Source organism: Pseudogymnoascus destructans (genome assembly GCF_001641265.1).
Source record: "Pseudogymnoascus destructans isolate 20631-21 unplaced genomic scaffold scaffold_29, whole genome shotgun sequence".
Lineage (NCBI taxonomy): Eukaryota > Fungi > Ascomycota > Leotiomycetes > Thelebolales > Thelebolaceae > Pseudogymnoascus > Pseudogymnoascus destructans.
This window is the reverse complement of record NW_020167548.1, coordinates 295,953-311,754: the sequence shown is the minus strand read 5'-3', so window position 1 is coordinate 311,754 and position 15,802 is coordinate 295,953. Positions and strand designations below refer to the sequence as shown.

At 54.0% G+C, this 15,802-nt stretch overlaps 3 protein-coding genes across 3 annotated transcripts; 1 reads left to right on the top strand and 2 right to left on the bottom strand.

The window, feature by feature from the left end:
• Positions 1-299: 299 nt before the first annotated feature.
• Positions 300-6,416, bottom strand: VC83_08689 (uncharacterized protein; the record flags this gene model as incomplete). The annotated part of the gene is made up of 4 exons (XM_024472235.1): positions 300-5,372; positions 5,455-5,766; positions 5,815-5,941; positions 5,996-6,416. The coding sequence occupies 4 exons, from the start codon at positions 6,414-6,416 to the stop codon at positions 836-838; spliced, it is 5,397 nt and encodes a 1,798-aa protein (XP_024320147.1). The 3' UTR covers positions 300-835.
• Positions 6,417-6,422: 6 nt separating this feature from the next.
• On the bottom strand, positions 6,423-8,293 carry VC83_08688 (uncharacterized protein; the record flags this gene model as incomplete). Its single annotated transcript, XM_024472234.1, has 3 exons — positions 6,423-6,966; positions 7,015-7,923; positions 8,171-8,293. The coding sequence occupies 2 exons, from the start codon at positions 8,291-8,293 to the stop codon at positions 7,411-7,413; spliced, it is 636 nt and encodes a 211-aa protein (XP_024320148.1). The 3' UTR covers positions 6,423-6,966; positions 7,015-7,410.
• Positions 8,294-9,825: 1,532 nt separating this feature from the next.
• VC83_08687 (uncharacterized protein) lies at positions 9,826-10,158 on the top strand (the record flags this gene model as incomplete). Its single annotated transcript, XM_024472233.1, has 1 exon — positions 9,826-10,158. One exon carries the CDS (start codon positions 9,826-9,828, stop codon positions 10,156-10,158), a length of 333 nt encoding a protein of 110 aa, XP_024320139.1.
• Positions 10,159-15,802: the final 5,644 nt, after the last annotated feature.

Genomic DNA, 15,802 nt, shown 5'->3' with positions numbered 1-15,802 from the left:
TCACCACCGACCCCGTCCGCCGCCACGCCTGTCTCGCCACCGCTCATGCCACATGCCGCTACCGCCTCCCCTCCGACGGAGAACCAGAGTATGCTTATGAAACCGTGTAATTTCGAAGATATCCAGCTTGGCAGGACCTCAACAGAAAAGGCACCCTCTCCTTGGAAAGTTGTAGATCGGATAACGCGACAATCTCATCCTTAAAGTAGCGTAGCAAGGTATCAACTACAAAAGGGCCTCTCAACCCTTCGAGGACATCATATCACACCAACAATAACACAGAAATTCACAAGAAAAAACGCCTCAAATTAGCAACTAATCACACTACGCTACTACTATACTCCCCCAATCCCGCCACAAAAAATCCCATCATCCACCAGCAAAGAAAAGCCCCAACTGTAACCCCCCCCAGAAGAAGTCTTCTTTGCCGTGAGGCAGTCCCCTGTAACGATATCTAAATTCCCCCATTTCCCTTCCCTACCGATCCAATCCCAGTGACTCTGCCTTGCCTCGTCCTTGAACTTGCGCGTGCTTTTGTCCATCGATTTCCACTCCTTTCGCTCAAAAAAAAAAGGATACAATCACCAACCCAGCCGCACTCTAAACTCCCCATCTCCAAGAAGGTATATGTCATAAACGTCGTCCGTCACCCCTGTGCCCAAAGGCTGGGGTGAGTGAAAGAAAAAGGGATCAAAAAATAACCCGTCGCTCGCTGAGAAGATGTATGTACGAATTATCCGATCGATCGAGTTATGCGGCGCGGATAAAAGTGAGGACTGGTTGGCGGACGGACGTAGATGCGGTTGATGCGTGACGGCTCATTTGTGCCCCACAGCTAAATCATTCCCCCCTCCCTCATACTCGTCGCCACCTCCCTCGGGTGCCTCTCCACCCGCCTCTCCCCCTGCAACCCACCATCGCTCATCTTTCTCTCTCTCCCGGGCGCACCAAAGCTCATGTTCCTCTCTCCTCCCTGCGCACCCAAGCTCATCTTCCTCCCCTGTCTACCCCCTGGCCCCTCCCACACCTGGGGCGGCAAGCTCTCATACGGACTCACTTCCATCGGCGGACTCATCGTCCTCCCATTCTTCTCATTCGCGCCATTCCTGCCGCGGGACGCGCTGCGCATGCGCTCAGTGGCGCTGCGGATGCGGCCGCTGAGGGAGTTATCGTTTCCCGATCTGCCACGGTTATGGCCCCGTGCGGGCGTATCGAGGGACTGAGCTACGGAGTGGCGCATCATGGACACCGGTGGGCCTCCTGGCTGGGGCACTTGCTGTATAGCTGCCGGTGCCGAAGGAGCAGGAGGTGGCGGTGGTGGAGGCGGGTGCTGGTGGGAGTGAGGAATATGCTTCGGCGAGTGCTTCGGCGAGTGTTCCGGCGAGGCATCCTCATCGTCCATCACGATCTCAATAACACCACTCCCTGAACTCGTTAGGCTAACCCCCGAAACGAGGGAGTTCGTGTCCGCCGCCGCGCCGTAGCGGTACAGCGGCGCTGGTGGTGGAGGAGGGGGTTGCGCAAGATGCATCAACTCCCTGAGGATCGGTGGCGCGGGAGGTGGCGGAGGCGGAGGGGGGATCATGTTGTTGGGCCCCGAGCCAGAGTGCAATGCGGCGTCGATCCCGCCCATACCGTAGGTGCCGTACCCGAGAGTCCCGGGCGTGGCGTCGGTGCTTGGGTTTACCTTGCGGGCTGCCGGGGCATGGGAAGCGCAATAGTCTTGTAAGGGGTTGTTAACGCGGCGTGCGGAGGGGGGTAGGGCGGCGTGGAAAGCCGGGTGGGTCGGGAGGGCCGAGGGGAGAGCGCGCGGGGAGATTGGTTCCTCGGGGATGGGGGCGGACATGCTGCGCGGAGGGATGTGGCGGGGGCCAGCTTGGTAGGTAGTCTTTGGGAGAGGGGTAAATGTTGTCTGTGGGAGGGGTGCGAAGTCCTCAGCGGGGGCGTAGGCCACGGCATTGAGACTGCCCATTGAGAGTTGTGGGATGGGCGAGTAGCTCTCTGGGATCTGTGGGACGTCAGGAATGTCCTTGCCCTCTGGGTCGAATTTCGGGTGCTGCATCGCCCTCGGCGTGGCTGGTAGCCCGATCGCGACGGATGTCGGCGATTGGTGCACAGTAGACTGTGAGCGGCTGTGAGCATGCATGTATGGGGATTCGCGTGGCGATCCGCGCTGCATCTCGGGATCGACGGTTTGACTGCGCGGTGGAAGATCACGGGGTGACGCATACGTCGAGCTGCGCAGGAACTCAGAGCGCGAGTTCGGTCGCGGCAAAGGCGGCGATAGTTGCTCCGGATGCAGGATAGGCGGTGCGGAGGGTCGGCGAGCTAGGGAGCGGCGTCGCTCTTCCAGTTCTCGCGCTGCGGCCTCCTTCTTGAGCTGGCGCTCCGTCTTCATTTGCGACAAGTCACCGACCTTCAAATCCGACGAGGCGCGTGCGTGCGATACGCTGCGGAGCCTACGACGCTGTTGGTCCTCCGGCTTCGTGCTGCTCCGCCCATTCGTATGGCGGCTCGTCGATCTGTCCCTACATCTCTCCGGCGAAGGCTGGCGACTAGACGCACGCTCGCGTTTGCGCGAAGCGCTACGCTGGCGGGAGCGTTGGCGCTCTCTATTCGAGAACGCTGACTTGGTATCATCCAAATCATCCTCATCGCGGCGGTACTTCGCAGCCTCCGAAGACATTGGCAGCGGCGACGACGGGGATCTCATCAGCGACCCATCGCGCGCTTTGCTCCGCCCCCGTCCATCGCGTCCAGTCAGGCTGGCGTCGGGGCTCGCGCGCCGGCTCGCATAGCGGTTTGCAAGTCTGCTTCCCGGTCGACTGTCAGTAAACTTCAGCGGCTCGGGAGACATCCTGCGGATGCGGCTTGAGGATTTGGATCCTGGGCGTGCGGTGGCCTGGCTCCCATCGCGGCCTTTGTTCTTGCCAGACGTTACGGGGCACGACTCTGGCTCATCGCCGAACCCAACAGCACCTAGATCGCGCAAGTCCTCGGGTGACATGGGAACTGGCGAGGTCGGCGAGCGCTTGGCGGGCTTGATGTAACGCACTCCACTCCTTCCACGCTCGAGCGAAGCATCGCGCCCCTTGCCCGTTGCACTGCTGCTACGGCCGCGGGACTTCTTGTCACGACTCGCCTGACGCTCCTGCTTGGCCTTCTGCTTGGCGTAATGAGTGGCGGCATCCAAGCTGCTGATATAGGGGTCCAGACTGCGTCCTGTCATCGGGCTAGCATCCCCAGCCTTGCTATGGCTCTTGTAGCCGCGCGACGACGCACCCGTAGAGCTCACGGACCCCGTAACCGATCTCGCCGAGGGCGTCGCGCGTCTACTTGGCGCCGACAACTCAGGCGTCGTCATATAATCTCCAGTGATGATCGACTCCATTGGCGGCCACTGAATCTGCAATCCATCCGGCTTGCGTCCCCTCGACCCGTTGCGCGCGCGGCTCTCTTGCTTTATCTCCGTGAAGCTGTCCGGGGAGGGCGATGGCAGCGGATTCGCGGTGCGCACCATGCGCTGCATCATGGGGCTTGCGGTGGCAGCGCGCGAGGTAGGTTGGTATGTCGCGGCGCTGAGCTGGATGGTCTCGGGTTGGGAAGACTTGCGTGCGTGCGCGTAGGCGATGGCGTCGTTGGCGGTTTGGTCGCGGGGCGTGGGCATGGTAACTGTGGGCATCTTGATGATTGGAGTTACGTCGGTAGGCATCTCACCAATGGATGGCAACCGATTTCTCTGGTATCCACCGGGTGTAGCCGTTCGCGCTGACGCTGGGGTGTTGAGGGCGCTCTGCTGTCTGGAACGGAGAAATGCCGTTGACGCGTCGCCGCTGGGCGATAGTGCTGACTCTGCGATCGGAGTCCCAACATTACCCATTGGTGTCCTCTCGTCCTCTCCGCCGAAGAATTTGGACTTGGTTGAACCCTTCTCCCCGAATGTTGTTACGAGCTTCAGCGCCGCAGTCTTGGCCATATTGCGCTGTGGGCCGCGCGGAACTACACCCGGTGGCGACAGCGGTGGGCTGAGCATCTCAGGGATACTCGAGGAGAGCGGTGAGAATGTGAGAGATTGCGCGTTGGGCGATGCATACGACGACTCAGCCGGCGACTCTTCCGTACACGAGAAACACCTGATGGCGAGCTGCTGCTGGCTATGCTGGACAGCCCACTCTCCCCATTTACGGAGTAACTGAGTCTGGCGACCCCAATCAGCCGGGTACACCATGCACGTAAGAATGAGCGCCTCCATATAGCACTTGTGCGAGACGTAGATCTCGATGGCATCGTTCTGATCTCCCATTCCAATCATGATCGTTGCCGCCGTGTGCACATCCCCCTTCTCCAGTAGTCGCTGAACGTATGCTCGTGCAACTTTCTGCTGCGACGTCTGTCCGCCAATCCCACTTAGCGCAAGCAACATCCAATCACTCGCCGTCATGGACTCCGAGCTCGTAGCCATGATATCCGTATCAATATCACCCAACCACTTCGTCAGCAACAGCCGATTCGGGGAGCCCATCGGATGGCGACTCAGCTCATCGCGAACGAGATCATCTGCCTCGCCGTTCCACCCAAAGATCGTATTGAGCATCTGGCGCCGCAGCTCGTGGTGAGACATGCCCTTGTTTTGGGGCACCTGCGGGTGTGCGTAGGGAATATCGCTGAGACGGCTCTTGGTGAACTTGAACAGGTCGACGACGATCTTGTCCTCCGGGCTGCGGAGGACCTCCTGGCGCAGCCGTGAGGCGCGCGGGCGAGAGCGGCCGGACATCTGCGAGGAACTCACGCTGCTGACAGAGTAGCTGTCGCGGCTGGAGAGGATGGAGGGCTCGCGGGAGTGCAATGACGACCCTGGCGACATGAGGGTGTGGTCGCTGTAGCCCTTGGAGAGGACGGAGCCGCCATGTCGGCGGGCTGGTCGGGAGCCTGCCGAGGACCGTGACGTCGACGACGCGGCGCTCGATGCGGGGCTTAGGGTTCCGCTCCGGTCAGGGCCATACTGCTGTCGCTCCTCCAGCTTGTCCATCTCCCTCGCTATCCTTGCCAGCGGAGACATGTGATCCTCATCGCTCTCTGAGATATCAGCATTGGTTGGGATCTCCGACAGGGAGCTGGAGCTCGCCACTATTCCCTTCTGTTGCTCCTCTATCGAGACAGGCGGAGAAGGGGGCAAGAGATTTGCCGGGTGCTGGACATTGGCTACCAGCACAGGGGGCGAATTGAGATCGAACTGCTGCGCTGTGTTACTCCGTCCAAGGGTGAATAGGGTAGCCCCTGGTCCGTAGATAGCGATACCCTTCACATGTTCCAGAGTAGGTACAGTCTCATATGTGACATTCTTCGTCCGAACATCCCATGATGATGTCTCTCTATTGTTTCATAAGTCAGCAAACTTGTTTTTTAGGGCGCGCATACAGGTACGCGAATCAAAAAAATGTATGCTCTGCTTACCCCTCGGAGTACTGGATAATGCGACCGTTTTTTGACCAGGCGAGCCAATTCGGACCCGGTATAAAATTCTCGCTCCTCTTGAGAGCTCGGACGACCTTGGCGGAGTCATTGCTTGATGGCGACTTCGCGATGCTCCAGACGCGCAGATCACCATCGTGCGTCTGTGTCGCCAGCATGTCCGATTTTTGCCGTGAGGAGGAGGCGTGCCACGCAAGGGTGACAATTGGAGACGGTGCTCTTGAGGTAGTTAAGTTATGTAGTATGGTAAATCGCGGCTGTAGCGAAGCAATCAATAAGCTTCCATTTTGATAACTGTAAAAGCGTTAGCCATTGTCCCCCAAATCGAACCGGACTACAAACCCTATGGCATAAGTCCGACAATCCGCCGATGGCGCAAGCGCAGTAATTGGAACCTGGTCTATCGTCCTCGCCGAGATATGTTCCGACGTCGACGGTTCGAATAGTATCACATTTCCTTGCGCATTACCTGCCCTTGAATTAGCACAATCGTCCCCGACACGAAAGAGAAGAAAAAACCCACCAAACGCCACATTCCCATTCCGCATCCACGCGGCCACAGACAGCGAATTGTACGACGCAAATCTCGCCACCTCATCACCCGTCATCAAATCCCACACAATGGCCGTCTGCCCAGCGTCATAGCTCAAAACCAGCCTCCCTGCTCCCCTCTCAGACACATTATCCACCGCCAATATCAAAACCTCCTCCTTATGCCTCGAGAAGCGGCGCTCAATGGTCAGAGTATCGTGGTGCGCGCACACCACCGTATTCCCCTGTGCATATAGGAACATGGAGGCGGTGGCGTCGCAGGGCTCAAAATCGCGCGCCAGCTTTGAGTCCGACATGCTGAAGTCGGCCATGGAGGCCGCGCGACCGCCTTTGGAGGAGCGCCCCGAGCCGAGCGACAGCGCGCGGTTGCGCGCGAGCTGCCCGGAGGACATGGCGACGGCGGAAGCGTGCGGGCGGGTCTGCGACGGCGGGTTAGCCGGTGCGGCGGGGTGGGGTGGTGAGGGCCGGCACTGGGAGGTTTGCAGAGGTCGCTGTCGCTGGGGATGGCGAGGGAGCGGCGAGGAGGAGGAGGGAACTCACGGTGGTGCCCGGTCTTCTGGCCGCCTCGCTTGTTGGGCGACTTGTCCTGGAGTGACAGGGCTTTGGATGTGGTCGCCCGCCTCTGTCAGTCGTCACATGGAGTTATTGCCAGGCGTCAGACTCATGCGCTGGCTGCAGATAGAGGTAGTTGGTAGAGTAAAGCGCTGCAGAGAGTCGTCTGCGTTGTAAAGGAGGTGTTTGGAGGGTGGTGAGAAGTTGTTGTTTCTGTGCTGGTGAGTCTTGCGAGAATCGCACAACGTTGAAGAGCCCAGGGATGAGAAAGCAGTCGCCGCAGTAGGCACTAAGAGCCAACGGCGGACCACGACCAGTGTGCGGCTGGGATGGGCCTCCCACTTCGCTCTCGACATCGCTGTCTGAGCAGAGCGGCTACAACAGTGTGCTCTGTGCTGTTAGTGGCAAGCTCTTCGATTGCGTACAGGGAGCACGCACCCGTAGCGGGCTGCTACTCGTCGATAGAGATGAGCCGGACCACATCCGCATAGGTGACAAGGGTAGGGGGGAACATGGGGGTGATGTGTGGGCGTGTACCTCCAGGTACCTACCCCCCCCTCCCGTCAATATTTCTCCCAGTATGGCCAGCTATGCCCTGGACTGTGCATATTATGGCATATTGAGGCGTCAATACTTTGTGTGAGATGATGGAGCCAGACCAGGGCGAGGAGAAGAATCTGCGCAGGCCTTCAATCCGCAATCTTTTGGTGTTGCACGAGAGGGATAAGGGGGGGCGTTGTGTTGTTGGACACGAGTGACGCTAAGCACAGCACCTCAGACACTGTGTACAGCCAGTCCCTGTGGAGGATAGCCACTGTTGGTATCGTCCCCGTCTCACCACTTGAGGCAACGCAGGCAAGATGACCTCGCAGCGTAATGCTCTAAATAAAGACCAGAGGGCATATGGCGCTCACCACTGGCTGAGGTGGCCAGACCAGCCAGAGAAGCCAGACCAGTCAGAGAAGCCAGACCAGCCAGACCAGACAGCCAGACCAGCCAGACCAGAAGCCAGCATGGGCTTCGCACTGTTGGTTGGGACGGCTCCCTGTGGTGGCTTTGGGTGGGTTCACGCAGTTTGGCAGGTTTGGTCTGGTCTGGCTGGTTTGGAGGTTTAGTCGGGTCTGGCTGGTCTGGCTTCTCTGGCTGGTCTGGCTTCTCTGACTGGCCTGGCTTCTCTGGCTGGTCTGGCTTCTCTGACTGGCCTGGCTTCTCTGGCTGGTCTGGCTTCTCTGACTGGCCTGGCTTCTCTGGCTGGTCTGGCTTCTCTGACTGGCCTGGCTTCTCTGGCTGGTCTGGCTTCTCTGGCTGGTCTGGCTTCTCTGGCTTCTCTGGCTGGTCCGAGTACACCTGGACTACTTGGTTGGGTAGCCAGTGAGGGTGAATATCAGAGTTCAGACGAAGCAAGGTGAGACTAGGTAGGGGCCCTGATTGGGTATATGGTGAAAGGTGACGTTCATCTCGAGTCCATAACCAGCCACTCCAGCCATAAGCCATGACGCCTCTAGCGCATCTTCTCTGCGCACAGGTCCTTCAGCAACTTCATTCGCCAACAACCTCTTAACCAGACGTTTCTTGGTTGTCTTGGCGCACATACGACAGGCTCACACCCCAGCACGCCCTGCAGGGGGCGGAGAAGCGCAGCGGGGGTGCGGCGGGGGTGCAGCCGGGGGGCGATAACTGCAGCTCCCGCCCCGCCCCGCCGCTCCGAGGTTCCCATCGCTTAAGCACCTCTGAAGAAGAAATAGCACACTTGTAAGCCAATCAGATAATTCCTTTTTAGCCTTTTTCCATTTTCCGCTGCGATTGAAGCAGAGGGGGCTGGTAAAGGCGCCAACAGCTGTGCGCTGGTTGGTGATGGGTGCGCGGAGTGGGGTACTGGGTACGGGGGACGGACGAGGACGGTGACGGGGACGGGGACGGGGACGGGGACGGGGACGGGGACGGGGACGGGGACGGGGACAGGGGCGGGGGACGTCGTCACACTTTGTCGTCACGCAGCACAATGAGGGGCATCACATCACCGTCACCGCCAGCGCAAGCGATGCTACCCCAGTATCGATGAGGAAGTGATGTAGAGACAACTGTCACAGTCTGAGACGGTGACGGGGATGGGGTGATTTAAAGCCGTGACCGAGACGGCATCATCGTAGAGAGCTCGGTATCATTTGTCGCTCGCCTTTGCCACGAGGAAACAACGACACTTCTCCGCCTCCTTGCTTCCATATCGCCTCCTCCCTTCCATATCGCCGCCTTCCTTCCATATCGCCTCCTCCCTTCCATATCGCCTCCTTCCTTCCATATCGCCTCCTTTGCTGCTAATATTAGTTGTGCTCAACTGCCCTGAGCACAAGGTAGGGTCTACCCCTTCCCATCTCCGATATGCCGTGGTCGACCATTGTCTCCCCGGTCCCATCTACGCATCCCGCGGCCCACCGCATCGCTGCTGTACCGCTGCTGTACCGGACGGATCTCGTACATTCACCTACCCGTGCCGCCCGAGCGTCCGAGAAGAAAATGCCCGTGCATATAGGCGGTATAACACTATAACACTCAGTTCCCCCGCAAGCAAGGGATGGCCTGTAACCAAACACCGTCGCTTGTTTGGGGTTCACAGCCGGCGGCTGTAAATGATAGCTTGTGAGCAGGGGAACTGGAAATGCAGTGATCATGAGAGAGGGAGTTTTGACAAGACGGCAAGTTGGAGAACCCTCCCAACGGTTCTCAGCTATCAAAACCAGCCACAGCCGGGGAGAGACAAAAACATCCCGTGGCTCCCCTCCAAGAGTACCGTACCCCATTCCCATCACCCAAGTTTTCCCACCCATCCCATACCCCCCCTTCATCTGATCCCTCCTCCAACATCCATGTAAGCCCAACCACCCGTCACCCATCACCCATCACCCATCACCCATCACCCATCACCCATCACCCATCACCCATCACCCGTCACCCGTCACCCATCACCCATCACCCATCACCCATCACCCGTCACCCGTCACCCGTCACCCATCACCCATCACCCATCATTCACCCCGCGCTCACGGCGCCAATCTCCTGCCCATGCCCATCACTCCTTCGCTCAACAGCATGCACGCCGCCGCTCAGCATAAGGATCTGCAATGTTGTGGGCTAGGAGTATGTCCTGTGCGTCATTCCCCGCGTTGGGGTGATGGATGACCGTTGATGAGGCAAGGCGATATCTGTGAGACGGACGAGTGAGATAGCGTTCGAAGCGATAGACCGCTGACGATGAGATGCGACACGAGCCGCCCACCCACCGGCGCGATCGCAGATAGTGCACAGGCGGGCGGGGAAATGGAGGGGGCGGAAGGGCGAGGATGGTGCGAGGTGTATGGCGGGATCGTGGATAATGATAAGATGTGGTATCGGGGTTATTTTTGGATCGCACTTGCTCTCGGTGTTAGGGATTGGTTTGATGGGATATCCGGCTCGGTGTTGTGTCTCGATTGGGATGTCGTGGCAAGAGGGTCTGGTTGGGTTGATGCATCGTCTTACTATGGTACTCTCACAGCCCATGCCGAATCCCCTTTCTCCTCCATCGACTATCGAACACTCCCTTGACTGAGGATTAGTATCAACAATTTTTAGCTAGTAGAATTTATCCCTTCGGCTCTATTTATAACTGTCTCCCCCCTGCCCTTTCTCCCTTCTCACCCCTCCGTTTCCCCCTTTTCTCCCATCCCGCATTCTTCGTGCCATTTCCCCTATCTATCTCCATTATCCCTTTCTTCATCCCATACCCCCTATGCTACACGCCTTCGGCCTTCGCTATTCCTACAGAACTCCTTCCCCCTCCTTCCCCGCGCCACCAACACCATCCTGCAACAATCATGCACGCCTCGGTCCCTTGCGTCGCGAGCGGCAGCCGCTCCCTTGTCGCTTTGCTGGATGGGGGACAGGCGCCACCCACGCACACATTCGCACTCCTTACCATATGTGCTGTACAAACCTTGGTCAGTGCTGGGTTGTGAAGACACCCTCAGCTCGTTGGCGGCTTGGGTGCATTCCTATTGAATACCACCTGACATAGAACCGGTTCGGTGCGCTGGAAATAGGTTTGTGGCGGCCAGTGGCCGTGTGCTCGGGATGGGGATGTGTAATACAGATGCAGACGCACAGCTTTGGATGTAGGTGAGTGGCAGAACTCGCGGAACTCTTAGATCCTGCGCTGCCTTGCTGGCTGAGATGGGATATCGGTGTTGTAGACTCGCAACCCCATATTCCCCTCTATCGTCCAGAAATATATCACCTAGCAGATATTCACACACGCATGCACATAGCCTCTTGCTGAATCCTAAGTCCATCTTTGTACCCCTCAGCTCTCCCTGCATCAGACACCGAATTTGAATGTCTAATACTCACAATCGGCTGGGTATAAAGTAGTGCAGTTCTAACCACCCCTTTCCCCCTTCCAACACTCCCTTTCACCTTCGACCATAATAGACAGGTCAGTTCGGCCCCCATAACGAGGTCTACTGCATTACCAAGATCTGTCGTCAACTCGTCCCGTTGAATAGCAACTTTAGCGGAACACTACATCGTTTTGCTGTTATTCTACTTATTAAATTTAACGTACCAATTATGACTCAATCACATTCTCCACGAATTGTGCACAGTGTTCGGCGGATATGTATCCGGGTAGTATCCGTGATTCCCACGGGTAGGGTATATACCCGGCCACTTTCTTACGGGTAGAGTAGGTATATATCCGGATATATGAGGCTAAATGGAGTATATAAAAATGAAGCTTTTGGTAATAGTAATAACCTAACCTAACCTAACCTAACCCCTATTCGTGTGCCCCTATTCGTATGCCTCATCGTCAGCATCATCGCCATCACTGTCAGCCTCTTGTATCCGACCCCAATTCCGTAAGCAAAGTAAATATCTAATCGTCGGCGGTGATAACCTATTCCGCTTTGTGTAATAATATCACTACCATTACTAAATACCCGTTCTGATGCTGCGGATGTTGCTGGAATTGCTAAATGGTCACGAGCAATACAGGCAATAACTGGATATTGGTATTGCTTTGCGCACTAATATTTGAGAATATCAGTGTGCTCACCAGGCCGTGGTTCAAGCATCCACCGCCTCCATTCTGGCTCAATGCTAAGCCCTCTGACGCAAATAGGTCTCCGTCAGAATCAGGCTCTTGATCTATTGTAGTTGTAGTACCTATTGCTTCCGCAAGGGCTGTTTCACGATTGATACGCTCTGTATCAAGGTGATACTCTCGCTTTTGGTATGTCCTACAGACGTCTTCGAATTGTGCCCTTGCTCGTGATCTTCGTGTATCATCTATAGTATTTGGATATAACCTTTTGAATACTGTATGATTCATTCGTGGGTCGCAAATTGTAGCAACAGCTGAGTGCTTACACTGCTGATTCGTCGTAAGAGTATAATACTCATTAAGCTTTTGAAGCGCAGCTCCGCATGCTAGTCCAATTGCAGAGCTTTTACCAAGATCTTCTTGTATCGATATAACTTTATTTATCATCTTTAAGTAGAGGGATAGTAAAGTTAAGGGTTGGATATGAATCGCTTTGTAGCCGTCTCGATGGCTTTAAGAATACCAAGAATAATTGTTCAAGAGCTTTAATAATAGCCCAATCATTTCATACTAGTATCAAGCTTTTGTGTAGTACACACTATAGTAATCGGTATTCGAAGCTTTATAGCAGTTTCAAGCATATAGTACGTTGAATTCTAGCGTATAGGCATATCATGTGATAATTGGCATGGCTTTTAGCCTACGGCCTTTATCTGCTTCTGTAAAGCATCCTTCTATGCTCGTTAGTTCCGAAACACATAAATGTGTCTTCGTAGCTTTTCAAGGGTAGCTGATACTTTAGTAGAAGAGCTATCTATACGCTACGGAATCCGGGCAAGACCTTGCTCACACTAGTATGCTTCTGTTTCTGTATTTTCAAGCTCTTAAGAGCAGCTTGAACTACAAGATTAATGATATGTGTAATACACCAGACGTCCCCTTCTTTAACAGTAAACGTCTAAGGTTGTTGAATAGACGTCTGGCATTTACTAGCCAATTTCTCAAATTCCAAAAGCATTGTAGTATTAGCCGAGGCATTATCTTATGTACAAGTAAAGATGGCACCTGTGATTTGGAAGCTATCTGTTACTGCTGCTAATTCTTAAGAGATATTCGCCGCTATGAATTGGTTCTTGAAGGTGGATTACATCGAGTAATACACACCGGTGCTGCCACTTCGCATTAATCCAATGATCTGTAACAGCAGTGTACTCTATATAGTTTCGTGCAGTCCATGTATCTGATGTGATAGATATCCGGCCGCCATAGGTAATATAAGACTAGAGTTCTATTTGTAATAAGCCTCGGTGATGTGAGAATTGCCGCTATAGCTCTTTGGATAGCGTTCGTGACGAGATTAACAAAGTAGTTGGGCTTAAGAATTGTACTAATTGATGAAACGAATAGCTCTTAATAAGTCGTAAGGAGAGGTTATTTGATATAACAAATGAGAGTAATAACTCTCGGTATTTCGCTCTACTATTTGATGCTTGAATAGGCTGCATTTGCTAGTTCCGTGGCTTAAAGAACGACGATGCACTACTCGATAGGCTTGACGGTGTATTCTTATGACTTTTCGTTGTATATTCTACCGTTGGATGCTTCTAGGTATAGTGCTTCCAACGCTTGGCTGCTCTTGGCATATATCTGGATATATACTCTAGAGTATCCGGATACGCCGGATACTCTTCAAATATTAAAGGGTAGGTATATACTCGAGGATATACCCGGATACTACGGGTATATTAGTATCCGTGCCGAAACACTGATTGTGCAAAATCCCGCCCCATATTTATGTTTCTTTCATACATCTCCCACTTTTGCCTCGTCTTTTCGCCCTCTTCTGTGGCGAGTCTCCTTTCCACCGTAGCAAGCTCTTCTGTACTTACGAGGCTACGCCATGGATACCAGTAATGCGAGAACGCTGTCAAATGACAGTATTTACTACATAAGTTCAACGTCTCCAGCCGAGGGATATCTCATAATGCAAAGCCATAGCATCGGATTAATAACCTTTCTGGGGCATAGGAAGGTCGCTGGGTAATATACCGAGCATCTAGTACTATGTCATGAGGCCCTATTCTGACCTTGACCTTTCTTGCCGGGAGTATTTCCTGGAGCGAGCTATTTTCATCGGACGCCTGAAGATATTCGCAGACGCTTATGATCTCGTGGTGAGCTAGAAGGGGCCTAAATTCAGGTAAAAGTTCGTCTAGACGCAAGTTTATAATCCTGTCTGTATCAGAACGTGGCCAAGCAGCCAATCAAGAGTTTTGTGCAGCCCGCTTGAAGTCGTAGAATAGCTGCAAACGCCAGAAGGCACGAAAAACAATTTCTCTACCCAAGATGTTGCGCCCATGTATCGCGTTTCACAGGGGGTACTATTAGCAAGATGGCGCCAACCAGGTACCATGAGGTCATACGGGCCAGGCTATGTAGGGATCGGAGGTCGGGCACAAGTTTGGTGATTTGCAATAAGACTTCCGCTGGCATTGAAGTGAAGGATACTGAATGTCTTTCCCCATCCATGGCGTGTATTCGTCTTAACCCTCTGAGGGAATTTTGGGGTGGAAGCGGCTAAGCGTTGCACAATGAGCGTAGTAGGTGCAAGAATTTTAAGAGGATGGTAGAGAGGGGCATAGTTAGAGGGGAGAGTGGCCGTCCATCACTAGCTAATTACCAGAGTTAAGGCACTCCTCTTGAATCTAAAAACTAAAACCCCGTTGTCCTAATCCTTAACGACTCTTTGCAGAAATCTTCTAGAAGCCATGATACGAAAGTGACACTAACAGTGCTCTAATATTAATAGAGACTGAGAATCAAGACATAAGTCCCGTCGCAAGGCTGTCGCAGGCTTGCGACCTGTAATATCCATAGTCCACCATGTCCTCCCACCTCTCCCACCTCTCTCAATTCGACCACACAAAGATCCAACCTGGTATCTGGTCAGAGATGTGTCCCGAAGCAAAAAGTGTGGAGGGTTGAGCGAATCATTGGAAGGGCGCATTTGGCGAAGTTAGTTTGGAGGTTCTCATGGAGGGGAGTGAGCAGAGGGCAGTGAAGCGTCTGTGGACAAGCGGATCGACACTGAAAAGAGAATATCAAAGGGAGCTTGAGGCCTAGTGGAGTTCTCGAAATTGAAATACAAAGAGGCCGCCGTGTTTGTGGAATTCTTAGGCTGGTTCGACGATTCTGACAGCGTATATTTGGCTATGGAATACATTCCCCTAGGTGATCTTGAGCACAATGTGCCTTCGAGGTCTAGACAATTAATGGAATCAGAAATCAGGCTCATCACCTCTCAAATCTTAGAACGTCTGAAGATCATGCACTCGGAATCTTTTGTTCACCGAGATCTGCCCAAGGTAACCGGCTAGCTGACATTATCATGATACACGTGCTGATATCTCCTTAGAATGTTTTAGTATGTAGAACGGGTCCCCAGTGGTGGGTCAAGCTTGCCGATTTTGGATTAACTAAAAGACGCACCGAGGAAACCGCATACCGGACACAAATAGGCACGGACTCATATATGGCGCCTGAGATATTAGATTACGTGCCTCGAGAAGACCTTCACAAGTCTGCATATACAACTGCCGTATATCTATGGATACTGGGATGCATCGTCTATCGGCTGGGAAGTGGAGTTGTTCCGTTTCCACCTGGCCCTTGTATAAATTCTGCGAAAACCCATCCTGATTCCTGTATCAGTCTCTTCAATTGGATCAATCTGGCATAGAATTTATTCGAGGTCTACTTGCCCCAATTCCGCGGGATAGACCGAATGCCCAGCAAGCTCTAGACCATCCTTGGATGCAGATTGGTAAATGAGGGATGGATTTGTTGGTATATTTGTTAACTGGCTTCTAGGCTTAGATCAGAATCCCACAACTGGTCTAGTTCCTTTTAATAACTACGAGTAACGAACTACTTGGGAATCTACTCTTGACACTGAGGGATACGATACTGTGACCCATGCTGGCTTGCAAAGCATATCGGCTACCAAAAGTATCAGCAGCCATGACTCGCAGTCGAGTCTTGGGCCCCTCCCACTACATATGACAAAGGAAATAAGTCAGCCATCTCTGGCTGTAGGACTTGATTGAAGCATGGCTCAGGACCAGTGTTGCCAATAGTGCGGCTTGGCAG